Raw genomic sequence first — 17,156 nt, 5'->3', positions numbered from 1 at the left:
CCCCCCCCCCCCCCCCCCCCCCCCCCCCCAAAAAAAAAAAAAAAAAAAAAAAAAAAAAAAAAAGACAAGAAAACCCGAATTTATCGCAAGCTAGAATATCATTGGCGATTTGGCAGTGCAACAGCAGGGGAGCATCGGGGCCTGACCTCAAGCTCGCGAATGCGCTCCTGCTGCTCAAAGTTGTCCGTGATGGTGTCATCATGGGCTGTGCGAAACTCGTCCACCATGGCCTCGAGCCGCTCCTTCTCGTAGCGCACCTGCATCAGCTCATCATGGATGGCCTGAGCCACGTTCTCTTGTGCAGCCACATCCTCGCTGGTCAGCACCACCTCATCAGCCATGATCGCGATGGCCAAAGCCTGGCTGCCAAACTGCTCGGGCGGATGATGTGCCTCCCCACCCGCGCGCTCTTCAACCACGCAAGCACAAAAAAAAAAAAAAAAGGCTGTGAACACAGCCACTAGCTCACCAGCTACCCAGCACCACCCAATCAGGCAAAAGGAAATGCATTGATGAGTTTTTGCGCCCCAACGTCTGGTCCCAGTCCCCGCCGTCTCACCTCTCCATCAAGAACCAACAACAACAACAACTTGCAACCGTCACCCACCCAGCAAATGCAAGAGAGAGAGACAGAGAGAGAGAGAGAGAGAATGCCACACACGCACACAGTTGCCGTGACACCCAAAAGGCAAACCAAACCGTAAACCGTGGTAGAAAATATTGCTGACAATAATGTCATTGTTTTCTTAGCATATGATTGCGGACACTTGTTTCGTGATATCGCATCCGTCAGCTTCTCGCGACTTGGGGACGGAATGTCAGATTGTAAGATTGTCAGATTATACAATCGGGGCCTTTGTTGCTTTTTGTTGGTTTTTGAGAGGTTTGGGATTGAAAAACGAGGGTAAAAGTATTGAAAAAATCAAGCTGTTGTTGGAGTATTTTTTTTTGGCGACCGACTGACCGTCAAGATGCCGGGACTCAACTCGCCGACCATCATCACCGTCACCATGCTCGGCCTCGGCGCGCTTGGTTATGCCCTCGAGTACCCCCATCTCATCGGTAAGACATCATGTTAATGTTGTATGGTGCAGGCTTGGGCCTTTTCTTGATTGTTTCTCCGTCGTCGCCTGCCTCTTGCTTGCGCCCGCCCCTTGCCGACCTCCCGACTGCTTGCTCACCATGTTTGCCTCTGGCGGTGCAGCCGAGTACAAGAAGGACCCGCCGGCGTGGAGCAAGTATGCCAAGAAGGAGCATGCCTAAATGGATCAACGAGGCTGTTCAGCTCTTGTACCCACCCCACACCCCTGCTATATAGCCGGAGCCCAGGTGGCACCTTGCTTTTACGACAAATTTGACAGATATGGCGCATATTTCCCGGGGTGGGGTGGTTACCGCCGCCTTGCGTATTCCACCTTCGTCCTCCCTACACTGGGTGGGGCACGTTTACATGCCCCGCCAATGTCTCCCCATGTTTGCCATGATGACCGCTCTTTTTCGTTCTTCCTGGTTTTCTCCTCCTTATCAACAATAAATCGACCTCACAGCAGCCAATTCGACTTTCGCCCCATCTGTATTTTTCGTGGCGCCTTCCCCCATTGGGATCCAATACATGCCAGCCAGACGTGTGTCAACTCATCAACTTGCAGTATAGCACTGACGCAGATCGAATGCTCGGGTCCGATACCCTTGCCACCACCAAAACTCATTGGATGGAACAGACTGCCGACTCCGGCTTGCCATTGGCGCTGTTTGCTGCGCCGCTAGAGGTCGTTTGCGCCAAACGACTGGCTGCATTGGCAATCATCACCGTCTGGACAGCCGCCTTGAATGCGGGCAGTGCCGGATGGCTCAACGCCTTCTCAACCTCCTTCACATCCACTTTGGGGATCTTCTTCGCCTTTTTCCCGTCCAACAGCTGTGCCATCAGCCGTAGTGGTTATCATGAGTGGATCAAAGCGGCGCTATCCGGGCACAGTGCAGCATGGAGAGCACACCTACCGCACGAACGGCCTTGATGCGCATTTGCTGCTTTTGGTGCAACTTGCGCTCGAGCGTCAGCTCGCAACGTAGCCGATACAGCTCATCTTCGTTGCGACTCTGCTTGGCCAGCAGATTGGAATTTTTCAACAAGCTGGCATTGAACGTGTTGCCCTACAATGACCATCAAACATCGGTTCAAAGCCACATCAGATATCAACGTCGACCTCGGCATACCCGAGCACGGACAGACAACCCCCTGCCGCGTAGAGAGGCTCATATTATCCCATCACACGTCACTGACCATGCCGCTCTGCGCCGTCTGCTCTGCTTCCACGCGCACAACCAGACCATGGCTGTTATCGGGGACCACGACGCACGGCACGAGCAGCAGATGAGGGATGAGGATCAGCCATGCCAGCAACTCAGATCTCTCAAATATTGCTTTCCAAACCACAACCAGTAAACCTGGGCACACTCACGAGTCGAGCCAGCGCAAAAAGTCCTCAGAAACAGCAGGAATTGTCACGTGGTGCTCAAAGTTGAACTCAAAACTCGACGTCGTGGGGTCAAGGCTCGCGGATGACGAGCACTGCTCCAGGCCACAAACGCATCAAGGCATGTCAGTCGGGTGCACCGTGGGAAGAGACCTGACCATGTGCTCCGGGCGTTGGCTACCGTCGACGTACCGGAGCCGTTTCAATGCGCTGGCCGAAAAAGTCACAATGAACCACGGCCTTGTCAAAGTGCCCCGGCGCATTTGCCAGTAGCTTGAACTTGATTAAAAAGTCGGCTCGCTGGTCCAGGAGTTCTTCGGGTGACTCAATGAAGATGTCATCCAATTCGAGCGACTGCTTGCCCTTCACATCACACGGCACAACCTCCACGGCCAGCTTGCCTGTGACCCACAGCATGCGCCACCATGAGGCTCACCTTTGTTTTCTCACCGCCATTTGCAATTTACGCCATTTTGTCACCCACAATTAAAACACACAAATGCATTGGCCTACCTCTGGGCTCGCCGCGATGATTGATAATATTGATGGCCTGCTCCACCTCAATGAGGTACATAAGGTTGCGCAGATAGACTGTGCAAAAGCCCATGGTTACCAAGCGGTCAAACGGTTCGTAGAACGGATCCTGAAACACGGCCCCAAAAGCCAAAAGAGGTCAGTGTTGCCTCTCGCGCCACGCGCAAGTGTCACATTCCCATTTTAAACCGTGCACTGTACCGAGTCAGGAGCTCGATCCCATTCCGGATCATTCTCGGTAAAGTTGCTGTACATCTCTTGCATCGCGTATTTTCGGTTCAAAAACGACGTTGGCGACCACAACCACGAGGCGCCCGACTCGGTGTCAGTGACCAAGATCTATGTCCAAACAGGGCCATGGTATCAGATGGTATCAGCTGGCGTCTGACCAAACGGGTATTGCCATCAGTACAGGTGCCAGCGTTCACTCTCACACCTTCACGACGGCCTTGCCGCTGCGGCCCGTCTCCGGATCAATCTCGGACACGGCTTCGATCTCAAACACCTTGGGTTTCCCTAGCTCCTCGGCCATGGCCGACGCCTCGGCCACATGAGGCACCATTTCCACGATCTACAAATGTACCTCCCCTTGCGTGAGAGAGAGAGAAGAGAGGGAGAGAGAGGAAGAGAGAAGAGAGAGAGCTCAAGGCCTCCGGGTCTCGCCTAGAGGGCCACATGCTTTGACTGACCTCGCTTTGCAGCAATTGCTGTTCCGGACTCATTTCACCCTCCGCCGTCAGGCCATTGTGACGCGCGATCTCATCCTGCAGCCAGCCAAACGCGTCAAAACAAGGTATAATAAACCAGCGCCTTGCGAAACCAGAACTTGCCTGAGCTTCTTCAAACGTCGGCGCGACGTCGGCCGTGCCCAGAGTCTTGCCAATGAGTGAAGCCTTGGGCACACTCAAACAGTACAGCTGACCCGGTGCAAAGAGCAGGCGGTCGTGGTGCTTCAGCTCCACAACATCGTCCCTGAGCCGGAACGGCGCTGCCAATGAGGCTAATACAAGCACATCATCTCCTCCACACCGCACCACATCTATTTGCCGGCATGGTGTCACCTACCCAATCTCGATACCATTGTGCATAATATGTGCACGCTTGGACATTTTTTTCAAAAACACAAGGTCATCCTTGAGCGTCACCTCGGCGTGATGCCCCACCACGTTGACGCTCTTAAGGATCATGTGCGTTTCCTCTACAGGAATCACCGACGCGAGCGTGAGGGACCATGAAAGACCATCATTGAATTGATGAGCCTTGCGCTGATGCCATACCGTTGGCTTTGCCGTTGCCAATAAGCGACGTGGGCTGCTCCAGGAAATAGGCCACCACGCCTGCAGGCATGAGTTCCACGGTGCAGCAGTGCATGAGCCAACACAGCAGATGACGAATGACAGATGAGACAGTGGCATGTACGATAACAATGCCATATATACCACTCAAAGCAGGGTCGGCGTTCATGTTCCAAAAGTGTGGCACTTGCTTTCTTTTTTCCTTCTCCGAGTTGCGGGCTTGCAGCTAAGAACAGAGGGTTGCAAACAGTCAGTACCAACGAGCGAGCACCCAGCTTAGTGGGCGGGCTTGACAAACCGCGCGCTCTTTTTCTTCTTTGGCCTCTTGCAGCCGCTTTTCCCATTGCGCCATTTCCTCCTCCAAACGCCGGTTGTCATCCATTTGGCGTCGTAGCTGCTCCTCCATCTCCTTGGTGGCTTGAGCATCCTCGGGCTATGGCACGGCGTCACGTAAGTTTGGTCGCACGGGACGACCGTAGGCATACGTTACGCACCGAATTCGACCCATCCATGGACATGGGCATCATGCCGGCCGGCAGTTTGCCTGCCTTGAGCATCTCCATAAGGCGTGCATTTTCTTCCTTCAGCTCACGAATAAGACGCTCAGTGGGTGTCTCATTCACCACAGCTTGTGTCTTAATACTCTTGACGCGATCAGCAAAGCGCAGTGTGGAAAGCGTCTCTGAAATGATCAAATAGGAGAAAGGAAAAGTCGGCATTTGACTGTGAAGCAGTGCAAGAGGCATCCCAGAGTCGAGCCTAGCAGAGAAAGCTAGAAACACGGGCGCGGGACGCGAGCAGCCGATCAGAAGCAGTGGCTCGCACCGTCGTAGTTGATATCAGCTGGAGACAAGGCTGCAATCTGTCACAGAAGCCAAGTGCAAGCCGTGAGATTTGCGGCGATGGTGGCACAGGACTGAGCAACACCCACTACCCAAAAGCTGGCAAGACTCACCATGACAGTCTTGCTGTTGCCACCAAGTGCATTCTTGAGCAATCGTGTCAAGACGGAATCACGGAAAGGAATGATTTTCTGTCGACAGTCACACAGAAACACAGGTCCAAGTTGCAGGATTAGCCAAACGCGACGGTTGAATTGTCCTGTACAGCGAATTGTGCATCAATTCGCTGCCCCCTCCGTCCCCCCCCCCACAACACACATACACGCATATACCTTGCGATCGCCGTTTTGCACGTCAACAAGCGCTGAGATGACATTGCCAAGAGTCGAGAGCGATTGGTTGATGGCTGCACCCTCCTTGAGTCGATCGCCCGTAGCACCTATCCACGGCAAAAGATGGCGGCAGTGAGGTCCCTCTTGCAGGCTGCAAGCACATACGCATGCCATGGCTCGAAACCTTTCTCAATAGCTTCTTTGCTCAGGTCACGGCACCTGTGCTCTCAGCGCGTTCCGAGCCAGCAAGATCAACGAGGTTGATGCTTGACGATTTGGTCATGTTGACGTTATCAGCATTCTGTTTGCCAGCAGGCGTTTGCAAGGCAAGTCACGGGGCGAAGGCGTAGATGTGCGCAAGAAACCAGAGCTATTGCACTTCACATCACGCACCTGGGCCTTTTGTGCAAAATTGATGGTGACAATGGTATGTGCACGCGAGCTGGTGGCGTTCATGTTTGTGGCTGCAATGGTGCGGTTCTTGGTGCCCTGGGTTGTTGTCGCACAGGCGTATGAGCTTTGACAGCTGGCCTTGAATGAAAGGGCCAGCGTCGCGGGCAGATCATGTTGTGAAGGTATTTACCTCTTCAATACGAGCCTCGATATCAGCGTAGTTGCCGACAGGCACGACACGGAGACCTTCAACGTAAAATCCCTTCTTGGGGTGTTGGCGCACCTACAAAAGGGCAGAGGGCATTCATCTCATGGCAAATGCAACGACCAGCCGAATAACACCGAGCGCAGCCTCTGTGAGAAACGTCGCACCTTCATGCCACCGCGAACTGATTGATGCGAGAGGAGGTCGCGAACTTGTTCGTTGTAAATCTGTATGCAGCAACAGAAAGCCACGCGCACCATGAGCGTGCAAAACGGATAAAAGCATGGGCAGGCGGTATGGCATTGGAAGTGTGGTCTTTCAGTTGTAGCGCAACGCGCGCTCTCAGGGGGGGGGCAGACCTCGAGCATGGAAAAGGTAACTTGGCACTGAATGTTGTCCGCATTTTTGCTTTCGATCTGCTTGAAGAGCTGCTCGCAGGTCACGGGGACAATCCCTGTGCCACAAAGTTGAGGCGCCAACAATAAGGCTTTCAACCTTGGTACACTGCTCGCATTGGTGTGCACTTGCTATCACGCACCTTTGTTCACGCCGTAGCCCACCATACTGTAGGATTTGCCCGACCCTAAAACCATGGACAAGTGAGCCGATGGGTGAATTTCCCAAGCACTGGCTCGGTTGGAAAGGCTTACACGGCGCGCGCTTGCCGTACCAGTTTGGCCATAGGCCATGAGAGAGGCGTTGTAGCCATTCCATGCATTGTCGAGAACGCCTTGACCCAAATCGGCAAAGACGCGCTTTTGATCGGCGTACACCGGGTCGGTGGGCTCGAGGTAGCCATCGGCCAACTCTTCAAAGTGGTCGTGACTCCAGTAGGAGTGATCAAAGGCAAACTTTTTTTCCGTGTTATCCTCTGGATTGGTGATGACGGTCGAATCTCCTTCCATCTTGAGAATCAGTTGAGCGTTGGCCGCCTTTTCTCGGCTGTTGAACGGCCGTACGCGAACTGCCACCTGCGACTCGTATCAGCACGAGGGAGTGTTGAATGACAACCCAACCGATTCAACACACGCACCAAACGATAGCATATCAGACGCAGCGAGGAGCCGATTGCATGTTGTACCTTCACACTCTCCGCCATGATGGCTGGTAAAAGGGAAGGGCGGTGCGGGGTTGATTGCAGCAGCCGAGCCACGCGGGGCGCGTGCTAGGCTCAAATTTAACAGGCGCGGGCCTGAAACGGGGTCAGAGGCGATATTGTGTGACCCCCGTGCGTATACTCGATCCGTTTGCTCTTCATCAATTTGCCCAGCCGTAGTCGCAGCTGCACGCTGAAGTGCAAAGCAGCCCCGCAGCCCGAGGACCAGTTGGTGCGCGAAAGAGGCGGAGTTGTCCGCGGTCTTGTTGCCAGTCCTCTCAGACGTTAAGGAAAAGGCTTGCAAGCCAGAACCGGCTGACAATTAGAAATCTGACAACAAGCTTTCACATGTCAGTCTTTTTTTTTTGAGTCGTGTGCTTCCTCACTCGATGCTCGATGCAATTTGCTGTTTTGAATTTGATGTAGAGATCAACACGTGAAGGAAGTGGGTAGCGCGGAGAACTTAACGGCGCTTGCCACCCTTTTTGCCCTTCTTCTTGGCGGCTGCCACCTTCTTGTTCTGGACGGGCTCAGTTGGTGGCGGGGCGCGCAGGCTGGCATCAAGTCGCCTATTGATGAAGCAGAACAAAGAGCGTGAGTGAGCAAGGCGTGTTGGGCACCCAGCAGTCAGGAGACAGACTCAAGAACGTGTACATACTCGGCCTCTGCTTGAGAGATACTGGCGGCGCCCTGGCTGCCCTTGGCCAGATTGTCCTTGACGCGACGACGGCGGCGGCCGGCATAGCTGCTTCGCTCATACTTCTTGAGCCAGCGCTCGGGATCGGGCTGACGGTTCGGATCGTAGTTTTTGGGCAGAGGGCCACGACGCTTGCGCTTGTGCTTGGTACGCACTGCACTCGTCGTGGCGTTGGCAGCCTCGACGTCTGCTTGGGATGCTTGCGGGCCACGCGCTTCCGGTGCTTCACGCCGGGCACGGAACTACCCATGAGCAATGCGTTGGGAACGGCACAGGTGCAAACGTTAGCATGAGGCAAGTGTCACAGGCCAAACAGAATGGGAAGGAGCTCAAGCCGGCGCGGCAGGCATGCGCCCCTGTCAGCATGCGCTTCGTCTCGGCCCGAGGCCCCGTACACACCTTGCTAACGCGCAGGTAAGCGGCTTCTTCAAGAGCGTCAACGTCCAGCTGCTCGTCGTCGCCTGCCACATCCGCCGAAGGCAACTTTTCAGCATACTATGGAGCAACATCCGTACCAATCGGGGTGAGTTGAACGCATTTGGCAGATTCAAGGGTAACAAAAAGAAGTGCCAAACCTGCTCTGCAGCTTCGACGTCGGTCTTGGCCAGAGCCAGGACGAACTCAGCCAGCAGACCAGCATTCTCGTCGTCAATCTGCACGGCACGTCGCAAGCAGTCGACGGCGGCCTCGTCTTCGTGCTGTTGTGCATGCTTTGCACTCAGGGCTCGCAGTAAGGCAACAAGTACCTGCTCTGCAGCATCGCCCTGCTCCTGCCCCAGGCATCAACAGCCATGAGCATCAAGGGACAGCCAAGCGGTAGCCACAACATGTCCCCCCTCTCAGGGGAGAAGGGCGGCTCATACCTGGCGGGCAGACCAAAGCTTGACGGCGCGCTCCAGGAGACCGGACACGCTTTCGGGAGCGTGCTGCCGGGCAGACGCAATGAGGTAGCCCAGGATGGCTGGACTGCTGGCAAGCTGAGCATTGTTCTCAAGCAGCTTGCTGGCCGCGTCACGGTGGCCTGTTAAGGACAAGATGAGCCGAGATGAGTCGCAGCCATGAGTTGGAGGTTAGACCACACAATGTCCAGGTTGAACGCCAGGTGGGCTGGGCAGACAACTCACCAGCTTCGAGCTGGGCCTGGGCCTCGGCCAGGACCAAGTCGGTGCTTTGATCATACTTTTCAGCCAGCGCCTAACCATTAGAAGCCAGTAGGTGAGAAAGATGGGGCGAGCTCGATGTTGCGACTCACGGAGAAACGTACGCGGACAGCAGCAGGTTTATCAGCCACGCTTTTATCGCGCAGCAAAGCCGCCACATGGATCCACAGGATGGTGCGACTAGAACAATGGGGTAATGCATGGCATGGCAGTCGTTCACGATAAGAGTGCGAGGTTGAACCCTGCCAAGTCCAATCTTGCGGAGGTTATCCGGTCGTACCTTTTCGGATAGCGTTCGTGAAGCTCGGCGCAGCTGGTGTAGCAGGCATCCAGGGTATTGGAGTACAACAGCAAAAGGGCTTGGTTTAGCTCAATATTTTGGCGCTGCTTGGTGTTGAGCTTGGCCAGCACGTCGGGGTTGGCGGCCGCCTTGATACGCTTCTTCGAGTCGAACACATCCGAGCCCTGCACGTTTCATGACGAGACGGGCTTAGTTTGGTTGGGCAGGACAAAACAGATGCCGAGCAAGTACTTTCAGGGTGGGAAGGGGAAAAGCAGACCCTCATACCTGGTGAATGGACACAATGTTGTTCGCTGCCACGGCAACAACACCCAGATTGTTTCTGTTGTTGCAGAACAAACCCGAGCCATTTGTCACGTGGGGGTCGCAAGTCAAACGATGACACGCAAAAGACTCGCGAGCAGACAAGGGCAGCATCGTACCGTTCGCGGACAATTCGTTTGTAGATATCGAGCGCTTCGGCTGTATGGCCTTTCATTTGCAGTGCCACCGCCTTTTGGCATTCAAGCAGGGCCATGGATTGGGCCACATCCTCGGGAGTGGATGACTAATGTAGCAAATGGAGAAGAGCAGAGGGGTACATGAGAGCCTGGTCTTTTGCCATCGCCTGCAAGACCACAAAAACGCGAAGGTGCGCCACGTACGGGGTCCTCATCAAAATAGGCCTGGCAAAGGCCTGAGCACGGCGGCCGAGGAAATACACCGTCGTGAGAAGGGTGGAGCAGCGACTGACAAGACACCAGGCAGCATGGATCAACAACGTACGCATGGCCTCGTCGCTGAGTTTGACGGCTGCATCGAGCTGGCCAGTGACAAGACGCATGCTGGCGCTGTTGTAGGCAGTCTCGTAACAGGAAACGTCATCAGCCACCTGAGCGCAGCGCAAGCCATGGCAGTGAGAAGTCATTCGGCATCGTGAAAGCAGCGAGTCGTACTTTCAGCCAGTCCTTTAAACACACGCTTGCCCCCCACAAAAAAAATGCTCACATGACCAGCACTGCCCTCGGCTTCAACGAGGGCAGCCAAGTAATTGGTGCGACGCTCCTCATCGCGTCCATCATCCGCCTCCGAGAGAAGCTGCTTGTAGGCATCGGCGCTGGCTGCACTGGCCTCGGAGCGATACAGCTAGGAGTTTGCCATTCCAGCAAGGCATACAACCAGGAAAGAGGTCTTGAAAGTCAGACAGATGCAAAAGCAAAACCAAGCCAGCCAAAGAAATACATTAGACGGAGGTGGGATGGAAGAAGAAGTCGAGCCGTACCGTCTGGGCACGCAGCTCGAGAAAGCGCAAGCGTTGGGCGCCTTCGGCCGACTGCAGGGCACCATCAATTAGCTTGAGAGCTTGAGCATACTGGCGGGATGCGTAGAGGCAGTAGGCCTCTTCATAAGCAAATTGGGATCTGCAGGTGACACCAGCAGTCGTGTCAGGGCACGGGCGGCTTTTGAGACGCACACAGCAAAGGAAAAAAAAAGAAGAAGAAGAAGAAAGAAGGAAGAAGAAGCTGGACCTACCGGTGCTGGCTGGACGCAAGGGTTTTGATGGCTTGGTCATACTGATTCAGCTGGGCCAGCGCAACGACCTTGCACTGCACCGCCTCGACCGCATCGGCCTCGAGCTTGAGCACTAGCACATGCAAAACCCAAAACAGCGTCAGATTGGCTCAGGTCGCAGCAGGCGCCTTTAAGTGAGCGAACCAACCTTGATCAGCACACTGCACAATCTTGCTGGGATTATCAGCTTGGAGCGCCTGGTTCAGGTCACCAAAAGCGCGACGCAAGGCCTCTTCCGGGCCTGAATCAGCTCCATTCGCCATCTCCACGTTTCACGGCATGCGATGACTGCCCTTTCTCCACAAAAAAAAAAAAAAAAAAAAAAAACAGAGAGAGAGAGTTTGAGAGAGAGAGTTTGAGAGAGTCGAGAGTGTTGTTTGAGAGAGACAGAGACACAGAGAGAGAGAGAGAGAGAGAGCTGTCGTCGTCGTGGCGGCATCCGCTACCAAGTGTTAATTGGTTTACCAATTTGTCTGACAAACGTTTGCTCGCTTCTTGTTTCTCACTCTCTCTGGAGTTGATGCGACGCGACAGGTAGGCAGGCAGGCAGGCGCAGGATCGGGTGTGGGTGGCGTGGTGCACTGGCTGTGCGGCCTGGTCAAGGGTGTTATGGCTGCATGTGTGTTTTGAGATTGATGGTTGGAAACCCAGCTACGGGCTACAGTCAGTGGTTTGGGCAAGCAGCAGCATGGCCGACTCGTTTGTCTGATTTCCTGAGCCTTACACAAAACATATCGCAAGACCAGTGCAATGTCCGGCCTTGCAGTCGATTCGATCGTGCCGTGCAAGGGAGGTGCTCATTTTCGTCTCGCCTACAACTGCTTAGAGCTCAGTTCAGGAGTCCCGTGACTCACCACAACGCCTCTGCCGCCTCGTCTCAAAGTTGGACTTGACTACTTGACTACATTCTTGCTGCGAATCGCGCCGCCACCATGTCAGGTGTATTGACATTCCTGGCCAAGGCAGTGCCGCAGTTTGGCAGCCATCAACAAGCCAGTGATGGCCGTCCCAAGCCACTGCTCTACCCTCCCGGCTATTTTACCCTAGGAGCCGTCGCCATCTACCTGAATCATCGCTTTCGCCCCTTGTCTGCCCTTGATGAGGTATGTATCCCTGATCAACAGACGCAGCGCTTTTCACTGCTCGAGTCTGAACCTGCGCTGTTGCCTGACGTGTCTGCTACTAACGCCCTGTTCTCACTGTTCCCTTGAACCTGGATCCTCCTCAGCCGTTTGCTGCGGCCCTCGGCCGCGCCGCAGCTGCACTACCTTTTCGCAACCTGCTGCGCGTGGATCAGCGCTGGATGAAGACCTTGGGTGTTGTCAGCATTCTGACTGGTACGCTCAAAGCCCTCTGGTTCCCAAAAGCTGGTCCGAGGCGTGGTCTCACCGCCACGACCTGTGCACAGGTGTTTACTGCGCCATGTCGGCCAGTGGACAGTTCAAGACACACGAGACGGACGTCGTGCCCTTTGAGAACGTTACGGCTCTGGTTCAAGATGGCTGGTTTGAAGTGACGCGCAACCCCATGTATGTCCTTGCTCTGCTGCTACCGTCACCTGGTTCTTTGCTTTGTTGCCGCGCGTCTACTGCCATGCTGTGGACGCATGGCAGTAGACGGTCGTGCTCCATACCAGCGTTGGGAGATAAATTCACCGCTGGGGTGACCGCCTTGACACAGGTATCTGGGGTTGACCACGACTCTGGTTGGAGGCATGTTCTACTGTGGCCAAGTCTCGAGCTTGCTTGTGGTGGGGACTGTCTTTGTTATCATTGATAAGTTCTTTGTACCGCGCGAGGAGGCCATGATGCGCTCCATCTTTGGCCTTGCCTTTGACGACTACTGCGCCCGCGTGCCTCGCTGGCTCTAGCTGTGTTCCGTGTTGGTATTCATTTTAACTTGAGCTATGCTCTATACCGTGTGCATCGCTGTCCGAGTCCCAAGCCGACTGTCACACAATTGATTTTCGTTGATTCTCCGCCTCTTCATGGACATGTTCGGACATACCTGAGAACAGAGTCGGCGCCGGAGGTGCCGATCGCCATGAAACACCTTGCACACGACTTCTTGTTGGGCAAAGCCTTGAAGTGGTGCTTCGCTAAGAAGTTTGAAAACCGCGATATGGCAGGTTTTTGAGACGCTCAAATGCCGTTGATTCGATTTTTGAGATTGAGTGGACTTGCCTTGCCCACTTTTTCTCGGCCAAGTGAGATCGTGGATGTTCTCGAATGCTTCAATGTCAATCTTTTGAACACGGCATGCAGCTACGGTACGCTTGAGCCTTGTTGTGCCTGTGCTAGTTCGTATTTTGCCTTTCCTTTTTCCTTTTTGTTATTTGTTGTCCCGCGTTCTTCGTGGTCTATGCTGAGGCTTTTAGAACACGTCCCCACCTTACCACAACTGGCTCTGTAGGTTGTTCGCAATCGGTATTTTGCCTGTACAATACAAAGACCTGCGCCGCTTGGCATGGAAAGATCTTCAATTGAAGAATTGAAACGAACGTCTGGGCAAACGGCATCAAAGGTGGTGTCTATTTTTGGATATCATGGAGCAGTTTGAAGCTGACGAGAAGGAACTGCCCGAGACCGGCAATGCGGATGTGATCGATCACACCCGCGCTCCTGCTGGTCGCCGCGAGGTTTGGACAAAGCTGATCTCGGTTATGCAGGAGATCATGAGTGAGCGCCAAATTATACTGCGCAATGGCGCCCTCGCCAGACAAGAGATGCAGGCGCGTCAGTCTGACATGGATGATCGTGCTCGCGCCATTTTATAGAAGGATGAATCAGAGCTAGCCAAGCGCTCAAGTTGCGCTGCCCCAGTCAGACCAGAATATGGCGCCTGCTCAACGTCTACATGTGGATTCGCTGCATCACGGGGCATGCAAGCTGGTCGCGGAACAAATTCGACATGATACTGCAGGGTCGCGCATGCCATGGTGATAGCAAATGCCAGGCCGCGACGAAGAGCAGCTGTGGAGTGTCCTTCGGCGCGCAGCTTGAGGAGCTCGCATACGCACAGAGATAGTATCCAAATAGAAAGTTGGGCCCCCGACTCATGGGTTTCTGCCAGTAAATGCTGTCGAAACGCAGCAGGGAAACGCTCGTCCTCGGCAAAAGCGGCGGCCGGCACGACCTTGGCCTCAAGCCTTCGTGGGCGCGGTCGCTTCGCCATGCTCTGCTTTCATGATTCCAAAGACCCTTTCGCAAGCAAACTGTGTTAAATTGTCACACAACTCAGAGCGATAATTAAAAGAAATTAGAGGGGTGTGGTGAATTTGACTTTTTTTTCAAACTCGTCCAAACGATCGACAACGAGAGAGGTGCTGTTGCCCCGGTCACCAGCACCATGGAGGATGGATCGTGTCCGTACGAGGTGCTGGGCATCGAAATGACGGCCACCATTGAAGAGGTTTGTGCCCTTGGTATCCCATGTTGCCAAAGTGAGTCCCTTTCTCAGTATTGGTAGCTCGTCTCATGGAGGGTTCTTGTGCATGTCCAGATTCGCAAGGCCAAGCGAGACATGTCACGCAAATATCACCCGGACAAGCACATGAACGTCTCTGAAAGTGGTGCGTCAGCCATGGGCGAGCTGGTTGTTTGACGGCAGCCTCGATTCAGAGGCCAAGGTTGGCAAACCACACGAGGCCACCCACTAATTCTGCCCGTGTTTCTTGGCGGGGGCGCGTGGCGATAGAGAAAAAGAGATTGCGCATCAAGTTTGATGCCCTGGGCGAGGCGTATGAGCTCTTGTCAGATGAGACAAGCCGTGCCAAGTATGATGCCAAGCTCAAAGCAAAGCAGGCCGCCCAAGTGCGACATGCCAAGCTCAATGAAGAGCAACGCAAAGCCCGTGAAGGTATGGAACACGCCACGACCGCAGCCCGTATCGCACAGCACCACATGAAGGGCCAAACTTTACTCTTTAAACCAAACTTGCCCTGTAGAGCTGGATGCCCGTGAGCGCGATGCCAAGCGTGTCAAGGCTGCAACGCGGCAGCATGATGCGCAAATGCAGGCGGAGGTTGGCCTTGCTGCTTGCTCACACACACACACACACACACACCCCTTGTTGTTGGCGGCTTTCGTCTTGTCCTTGTCTGCACCAGTTACCTTTCGCCGTCAGCCCCATCATTCACACTCGGCGCGTGCGGCGTGTCCTGGCTTCTGGTTCAAACCCATGATGAACAGATTAAGCGATTGCGTGCGGAGGGCATCGAGCGCCTCGAAGCTGAGCAGGTCCGCATCGAAGCCGAGCTTCAACGAGCTCATGATGCAAGTAATCGCCGTGCTGCAGAAGCATCTCAGCACGGGGTTCTCAAGGTTAGACCAGTTCAAGGTGTTCTGTGACGCTCCAGAGTTCGCCAAAGTGTTCTCGATTTGATCCGCGTGCCGTCTTTTTGACCGCATATTGCCAGGTTAAGTGGGATTCGAAGACCAATCATACAGACACGAGTCTACGTGATATCTTCGACAAGGTCTGTATCAGTGTGCTCAAGATGCCCTGCTGCTTGGTTGACAACTGGGCCATTTTTTTTTTTTTTTTGATGACTCGCAGCTGCGAGCTTGAGGGCGCCCATCCCCAAAGCTTGCCGTTTGTGGATCTTGGTAGCTCATGCTCACTTCCCAACGCCCGGTCATCGCTCGCTTAGTATGGACGACTGGATGAGATTGTTTTTGGAAAGCCGGGGCGGGCAATTGTGTCTTTTCGCTCGCGACAGAGCGCTGTACGTTATAACCTAGGTGTCGGCCGCCGCCGCATGTGCACCCATCTCATGCCGCTGCCATTCTATGCTTGTAGCTTGAGGCGATGCTTCGGGAACGCTCGCGTGGCGCTCAAAATGGCCTCAAAAAGGTCAGTTGCCAGCCTGCCGGGACAAAACATGTTTGATCTGCGCCTCTAACCTCGGCCCCAAACGTTCCTTAGATTGAGCTCATGACGACCGAGACCACCGGGACTCCGTTGACTGCAGAAGCGCCAACGACCACCGAAGCCGATATAGCCCCCGATGAGGGCATGGATCTCGAAGACATGGAGGCCATGCTTATGGCCAAAATTGCGCAGAGCGCGTAGATTTATGACAATTCAAACCCCAAACTGAACATCCCGTCACAGGCCCCAGGCCGCCCATCATTCTTGTGGAAAAGGACAGCGGATCGTCTTCAAGTGTTTGTTTGTTTTTTCCGATTTTTTTTTTTTTTGTCAGCACACAGAAACAGCATCATTTTCTGTTCGAGCTCCAAAAACACAGCATGGCGGGTAAGTGTTGTTGGTCCGGTCCTGGCCATCCGTACTGGGGCAAGAGACACGGTGATCACACACGAACGTGGCTCAGCATGAACAGTGTTTGCTTGGCGTGTTTCTGGTATGATAGGACGGGGGCTGGGTTTTGGAAGGTTGGCTCGGCCGCCACCGCCGCCACCACCACCACCGCCATCATCAGCGGTCCAAGCCCCAGCTCAACCTGACCACGAGTCGGACCGCGCGGAGCCCACCCCAAAGCCAGAACAAAGCTCTGTGCCCACGGCTTTGGCCTCAACAACGACCCCATCCCCAGCTCCGGCTGTAGTGAAAGCCCCGGCCTCCAAAGGCGCTTTGGCTCCAACGGCCACTCACAAAGCAGACGCCCAACAGGATAAAGTTTCAACGACATCGACCCTCAAGCCGACCCTCTTAGCCAAGCGACCCAAGCTCACGGTGGCCGAAGCCTTTGGGGTTTGTGGTGGACACGATTTGCTAGGATAGAAGCACACGCCTTGCTGACCGTTTGCCTTCTGAACGCGTCCGTGTAGGGTGACGAGGACGAGGACGAGGACGAAGAGGAGGAGATTCCCGCTGCCATGCGCATTCGGATGCGCAACGTTGGCAGGTTGGCGTTGTTTGCTTCAATCACCTGACGGTGGCGTGCACGATCTAGCCTACTTGATATTTCAACTCCTGACATTCATCCCCGCTGACATGCCATGTCTCTTCTTTTGGCTATGCGTCTCGCTAGTGAGACACGCACATCGGCTGGCCCCAATAGTTACGGCAAGTCCAAGCGTGGCTTTACGTGGCGTACCCGCACATGGGAGACAGAAGCAGAGAAACTGGCAGCTGAGCAAGAACAGGAACACGATGGTCCAGACTCAAGCAGTGCGCAATAGCCGGATTGCCCTCGCTCAGACATGGCGGGGGAGAGACGACAGCGGGTCGGCGAACAGCGCCCGAGGCGCTTTTAATGTGGGGTGAGGAGCAGCTGGAGCCAGATTCCATGTGGAAGGGGTGGTTGTT

The 17,156-nt window shown here is 54.5% G+C and overlaps 5 protein-coding genes across 5 annotated transcripts in view; 2 read left to right on the top strand and 3 right to left on the bottom strand.

Moving 5' to 3' along the window:
* Positions 1-739, bottom strand: part of MONBRDRAFT_22566 (uncharacterized protein) — a gene marked incomplete at both ends in the record, with an annotated part of 3,529 nt that extends 2,790 nt beyond the window's left edge. Inside the window, 2 exons of the mRNA XM_001742390.1 lie at positions 147-407; positions 608-739. Of these exons, the coding sequence (XP_001742442.1) occupies positions 147-407; positions 608-739 (393 nt within the window). The remainder of the gene's footprint in view (positions 1-146; positions 408-607) is intronic.
* Positions 740-2,654: 1,915 nt separating this feature from the next.
* Positions 2,655-7,049, bottom strand: MONBRDRAFT_14025 (uncharacterized protein; the record flags this gene model as incomplete). The annotated part of the gene is made up of 21 exons (XM_001742389.1): positions 2,655-2,878; positions 2,991-3,120; positions 3,213-3,350; positions 3,448-3,582; positions 3,701-3,775; positions 3,869-3,983; positions 4,077-4,209; positions 4,289-4,348; positions 4,451-4,525; positions 4,601-4,715; positions 4,801-4,988; positions 5,132-5,168; positions 5,262-5,339; positions 5,481-5,587; positions 5,700-5,781; positions 5,874-5,969; positions 6,064-6,156; positions 6,246-6,305; positions 6,438-6,532; positions 6,617-6,661; positions 6,749-7,049. Coding segments are annotated over 21 exons (2,382 nt in total), but the record flags the coding sequence as incomplete, so codon positions are not given.
* Positions 7,050-7,637: 588 nt separating this feature from the next.
* On the bottom strand, positions 7,638-11,146 carry MONBRDRAFT_5426 (uncharacterized protein; the record flags this gene model as incomplete). Its single annotated transcript, XM_001742388.1, has 14 exons — positions 7,638-7,743; positions 7,833-8,113; positions 8,271-8,366; positions 8,447-8,641; positions 8,735-8,892; positions 8,996-9,065; positions 9,124-9,211; positions 9,312-9,496; positions 9,600-9,654; positions 9,755-9,879; positions 10,320-10,457; positions 10,594-10,732; positions 10,845-10,956; positions 11,032-11,146. 14 exons carry the CDS (start codon positions 11,144-11,146, stop codon positions 7,638-7,640), a joined length of 1,863 nt encoding a protein of 620 aa, XP_001742440.1.
* A 669-nt stretch (positions 11,147-11,815) lies between these two features.
* MONBRDRAFT_5425 (uncharacterized protein) lies at positions 11,816-12,753 on the top strand (the record flags this gene model as incomplete). The annotated part of the gene is made up of 4 exons (XM_001742836.1): positions 11,816-11,986; positions 12,112-12,220; positions 12,292-12,412; positions 12,564-12,753. 4 exons carry the CDS (start codon positions 11,816-11,818, stop codon positions 12,751-12,753), a joined length of 591 nt encoding a protein of 196 aa, XP_001742888.1.
* Positions 12,754-14,231: 1,478 nt separating this feature from the next.
* MONBRDRAFT_5424 (uncharacterized protein) lies at positions 14,232-17,029 on the top strand (the record flags this gene model as incomplete). Its single annotated transcript, XM_001742835.1, has 10 exons — positions 14,232-14,294; positions 14,385-14,454; positions 14,580-14,741; positions 15,009-15,205; positions 15,684-15,737; positions 15,810-15,952; positions 16,090-16,142; positions 16,258-16,598; positions 16,676-16,752; positions 16,879-17,029. The coding sequence occupies 10 exons, from the start codon at positions 14,232-14,234 to the stop codon at positions 17,027-17,029; spliced, it is 1,311 nt and encodes a 436-aa protein (XP_001742887.1).
* Between the last annotated feature and the right edge of the window lie 127 nt (positions 17,030-17,156).

Source organism: Monosiga brevicollis, genomic scaffold (genome assembly GCF_000002865.3).
Source record: "Monosiga brevicollis MX1 MONBRscaffold_2 genomic scaffold, whole genome shotgun sequence".
Lineage (NCBI taxonomy): Eukaryota > Choanoflagellata > Craspedida > Salpingoecidae > Monosiga > Monosiga brevicollis.
Note: the sequence above shows the minus strand (reverse complement) of the source record. Positions and strands in the feature narration are given on the sequence as shown.